At 29.6% G+C, this 5,391-nt stretch overlaps 1 protein-coding gene across 2 annotated transcripts; it reads left to right on the top strand.

Moving 5' to 3' along the window:
• LOC107645593 (stress response protein NST1) lies at nucleotides 945–1,797 on the top strand. Of its 2 annotated transcripts, none has more exons than XM_016349645.2 (3): nucleotides 945–1,099; nucleotides 1,179–1,291; nucleotides 1,379–1,797. In XM_016349645.2, exons 1-3 carry the CDS (start codon nucleotides 1,000–1,002, stop codon nucleotides 1,670–1,672), a joined length of 507 nt encoding a protein of 168 aa, XP_016205131.1. In that variant the 5' UTR covers nucleotides 945–999; the 3' UTR covers nucleotides 1,673–1,797. The 2 variants fall into 2 exon arrangements, with proteins under 2 accessions (XP_016205131.1, XP_020959495.1); XM_021103836.1 differs by having other exon boundaries at nucleotides 989–1,099; nucleotides 1,160–1,291.

The following is a 5,391-nucleotide window of genomic DNA, read 5'->3' as shown; positions in this document are numbered from 1 at the left end:
AGTTTTTTTTTTTTTGAATAAAAATTACTATATGTCTCTCAAAAATGAGTTACTAAATCAGCTATTATTTATTTGTGTATGAACAATGTTAGATGATTGTCCGTTAGGGAGCCAATGAAGTATATGTACAATGTGTATAATGGGCTGTTTATTTGGCCTAATATGAGTTAAAAAATGAATATTCAAGATAAAATACTACTAATTTCTCAAACACAATACACTCATACTATCCAGAATAACCATTCAGATACCAGGAATAATAAACATCTAATAATCGAACATCCCTAAACTCCATTGTATACATTGTAATGATACTCTATTGGCCTGGCTCCCTATACTTCCTCTAGATGATTAATAAAATTTATTATTTTTAACTAATATTATAATCAACTCTAAACAATTAAACATCAAAGATCAAATTATAATATATATTAAATTCATTTCATTAGTGTTATGATATTTGGTGAGTATGAAAAGTTTTAGGAATGAAAGTCAGATTTAATTTAAATAGAAAGTTAATTCTCTAAAAAAACTAAAAAGTGAATGTATAAATAATTTTTTAAATTTAAAACAATGATGGAGTTATAAATAACATTTGTTTTGTTATAACTTATAAGGGTGTTATAAACTTTTAAATTATAATGGCTCACAATAGTACAAGGCATTGCCGCATTGCCACCACTTCTGTATTGGGCTATCATTCAAACCCGATCCGTTGTCTCACGAGTCACGACCTACATTATGATGGGTGTTTTTGGACCGGCTACATTATAATGTTATTTTTGCTCATGTTAGTATTGGTCCCTTTTGTTAACGAAGGTGCGAAGACCAAAATGGGCCTTATTTCGTTATTGGACCCAGTCCAAAAAAAATATTTGGCTGATGGGTTGGTCAAATAAATCAATTAATTATGACAAAAAAAAAAAATAGATCAATTAATCTTCTTCTGCAAATTAGGGTTTCCACTCTTCATTTTGTTCTCGCATTCCACAAAGCACAATGAAGAAGAACGAGGGAGTCAACGCAAGAATGAGAAAGAGGAAGAACTATTCCGGCAATGTGAAATCCGATAAAAGTTATTACAACCCTGCTCTCATAAGTATGTTACTTCTCGCTCTTAGAATTTTATATTGTAATAGAGGTTGAAGCAGTGATTTAGGTGATGCTTGTTTGTTCAGAGAAGCAAAAGGAATTCTATAAGAATGCGAAGAATATAAAGAAGTTTAAGAAGATGTTAAAGCAGCAAAAGGAGCAAACCGATCCTTCCTCGGCACAGAAACTGATCATTGAGGTTCTTCGATATATTATATCTGTTATAGCTAGCTCATGATTCTAATAGTTGAATCCATTAATTCAAACTTTCTATTTGATGGTGCAGAGCGATGGTGCTGTGATGAAAGAGGATAAGGGCGAGAGTGAGAAGAGGAAGAATTGTTTGGAAGAATTGTACAGAAAGAAGCATGAAGAGAAAGAGAGAGAAAGAATGGAAAGAGAGGCAATATTGATGGCTAAGAAGGAAGAGAGAGAAGAGGCCCAAGCCAGAAGAAAAGCTCTGCGTGACAAAATGCTTAAGAAAACCAGAAAAGGGCAACCTCTTATGAAATACAGAATTCAGCATCTTTTGGATACTATTCAAGTCTCATATCAAATTCAACCATCCAAATCCCCTTGATCAAATTATATAACAATTCCAATAGTTGTTGATTTTGCAATTTTGTACTCAAGTTAACTATCTTTGTTGATGCCATAAAATATTATGAGTTATTAAAAGTTGATTAAGACAAATTTTATTGGTAATTCGATCTATTTAACAACCAACTTAGAGTCTTAAACAATTATTATGTCTTATAATATGAACAAAGATCTTAGCTCACAAACAAGGCAGGAGAAAATTTCTTAACTGAAATTTTATTTGATATAGAAGAAAGTAGATGGTTTTACACAAAGACTTACAAAAATAGTAATGAACACTTGATCAAATACCCGGCTCATACAAACTCTTTAAGATAACAGAAAAAACTTTGGTGACAAGATACACACAGCACAGCCATATTATGAAGAAGAAGCTAGTAAGGCCAGCGGTGGACGACAACCCTCCTCCTTGGCGAGGTGGAGCAGATGAGCATGAGGGCCAGAGCAATAACCAGCGCCATCAGAAGCCCCATGAAATCAATACATATTTCCTTGCAAACCATCTCTATGTGCCTTGTATGAACAAAGTGCCTGAATGAAAGGGAATGGAATGGAATACCCTTGGTTTTATTCAAATTGAGTTTGTTCAAGACTTGGTTTCTATATATATTTTTTCTTTTTTTCCAACTCACAAGTTGACTATTAAGTCTATAATCACCACTAGTCTAAAGTCGATTTTAATTTTGATTTGTGAAGCTTCTTAAGTCAATGTTAGACAGAGAAATACTGGAGACTAGAAAGCATTAAAAGTTTAAAACAAAGCATGAACATAAATGATGTCATATTATTTGCTTACAATATTTCTGGTTAGAGTTTTTCGTGGCAGCATCTCAAATGTCTCTTTAGAGTTCAATCCTATCTCTGTTTCGACATTGAAAATTGACATACACCCCACTATCGAATTTTAAATAACAACAACCAACAAGTAGCTCCAAATTAATACAATTTTTGGATCATTCATGTCAGCTAACATTAGAGGAGATACATTAGCCTAAGTTTTTTTTTTTTTTTTTACCATCATTAATTAACTTTCTGTACGAAATTTTAGCCACCAAAACTAGATTCATGACAAAATTTCACCTATCTGAATTCCTAAATTTTGACCGAACTGAAACATAACTAAGTTTTACCTTTTCAGTAAGAGTGAATAAGTTGTTTAGTTGAATTATAAAAAAAGAACAGCATGAAATAATTTTAGGTTAAAAAACAAAAGAGAATTAAACAATTAAGGGATTGAATTAGGTTTATTAGATAGCATCTAGCCATCCACAATAATATCTCGTGACCTTTGATCCAAAAACAATACCAAGAATAGAAGAGAAAATTATTCTAAAGAACTATTAGGGAAATTTAATTACTAAAAAATATTAAAAAAATTAATTTTTCTTAAATAACCTCACAATTTCATTTAACATCCCATTATAGGCATTAGCTGCAGCAACATATTTGATGTTCCAATATTAAATTAAGTAAGACAATTAGCAACATAATGATGTCATATTATTTGTTTACAATATTTCTGGTTAGATTTTTGCGTGGCAGCATCTCGAATGTCTCTTTAGAGTTCAAGCTTATCTCTGTTTCGACATTGAAAATTCACATACACCTCACTATTGAATTTTTAATAACAACCTCCAACAAGTAGCTCCAAATTAATACAATTTTTGGATCATTAATGTGAGCTAATATTAGAGGAGATATATTAGCCTAAGTTTTTTTTTTTAAGTTAATTGACTTTTTGTACAAAATTTTAGCCACCAAAACTAAATTCATGACAAAATTTCACTTATCTGAATTCCAAAATTTTGACTAAACTGAAACATAACTAAGTCTTACCTTTTTAGTAAGAGTGAAAAAGAACATCATGAAATAATTTTAGGTTAAAAAACAAAAGATGATTAAATAATGAAGGGATTAAGTTAGGCTTATTAGATAGCATCTAGAATAATATCTCGTGACCTTTGATCCAAAAACAATACAAAAAATAAAAAATATATTATAACCATAGACTTGTTAATTTAACCGTTTCACCTTGCTCGATTAAAAAATAAAATAACATAAAATACAGTAACACACCGAAGAAAAACTAAGACTAAAGTAAAGTAACTAAGGGTTCAATTATTGATCCTCACATGTATTTTACGCTATAGGTCCCAATAAGTTTAAATGATTCATTCATCTCTTGGCAACTGATAAGGACTATAGAAGAATCCTTGAACCTTGTTATACGATGCATCTATTTCTACGAAATGAGAAACGAAACCGCAACTTGAAAAACTAAGTCAACAACAATTCTCATCAACAATCATTACTTACAATACACAATATAACATAATTTGGAATATAATTTAACATACCGAAAACGAATTACATGATCTTAGCCGATGCAGGGACTCAATTAATTGTAAGTGTGGCTAATTAGTTAGTAATAAGGGTAACGATGAACGACAACCCTTCTAGGAGGAGAGGAACATATGAGCATGAGAGTTAGAGCAATAACCAACGCCATTAGAACCCCTATCATATCAATTGACAATATGCATAGAGCCATCCTCTCTTTCTCTGCAAAAAACTAAAAATTAGTTTGAGTCACAATACAAATAGTGGCCTTGCTATTCATTCAAGTTAATCTTCGTTATTTATAATTTGTTTTCTTAATTATTGTAATTTGTACGTCAATACTTTATTAGCCCCGTCCATCACTATTCTAAGTCCACTTTTGATTATGTAATTGTAGGTTGACCAACAAATGACATAGAAGTAGAAACTAGAAAATAGCATCCTAATGCTAATTTCAGTTTCAATATTGTGGTTCACTCTTTATTAATTGAATAAATTTTTACTCTTCATTTATTATATTTTATATCAATAATTTAAATTTAAAATTTAATATTTATAACATTTTATTTTTTGCTTCTACCTAACAAATTAATTTTTAAAAAATGTTATACTCTTAATTTTTTTTCTTAACACATTAATATTCGTCGAAGTATTATTTTGATATCATCAGATGAGATCTTTATAATTTTAGTAAGATTGCGCAGAAGCTATCTTCCCAACATATTAATCCAGAAAATTGATATTTTTTGTTGAGCCTGATGTAAGAAAAGAAGAGAATGATAATTGACTAAGGTTTTTTGTATTATAATTTTGACTGGAGACTATGACATATTGTTTTAACTTTTTAATTTCAGAGGTGACTGGTGAGCTAGTGGCTATAATAAATAAAAGAAAAGCAGAGGTAAATAATGAAAATATTAAACAATGTAAACAATAGATATATCGGATGTTCATTTAATTAGTGTATAAATGATTATTTTAATATTAAAATTTAAAAAATTAATTTAGAGATATAGTATGTTTTTATTTTATTAGTGATTATTCATATTATTCAATAAAATTATTGTCTCCTAGCATTCCCCATAAATAAAACATTAAAACCAACTTAAAGTCTTAAACAACGAACTTGTGAATAAAGTTTAAACATGTTATTATTTCGCATTTATACTTGCGCCTAACATTTCAATTCAATCTTTCTAGTTTAAATTATTTAATTTGTTAACAACAATTTAATTTAATATTGGAACGTCAAATAAAAGCATGCTTTTCTCTGGTCAATAATGACAATAAAAATTGACTTGAATATGGATATACATCATTATATGAAACAAAAGCTTGCAAAAAGATAGTTAACAAAAA

This window comes from Arachis ipaensis, chromosome B06 (genome assembly GCF_000816755.2).
Source record: "Arachis ipaensis cultivar K30076 chromosome B06, Araip1.1, whole genome shotgun sequence".
Classification (NCBI taxonomy): Eukaryota; Viridiplantae; Streptophyta; class Magnoliopsida; order Fabales; family Fabaceae; genus Arachis; species Arachis ipaensis.
This window is presented reverse-complemented; position numbering and strand designations above follow the sequence as displayed.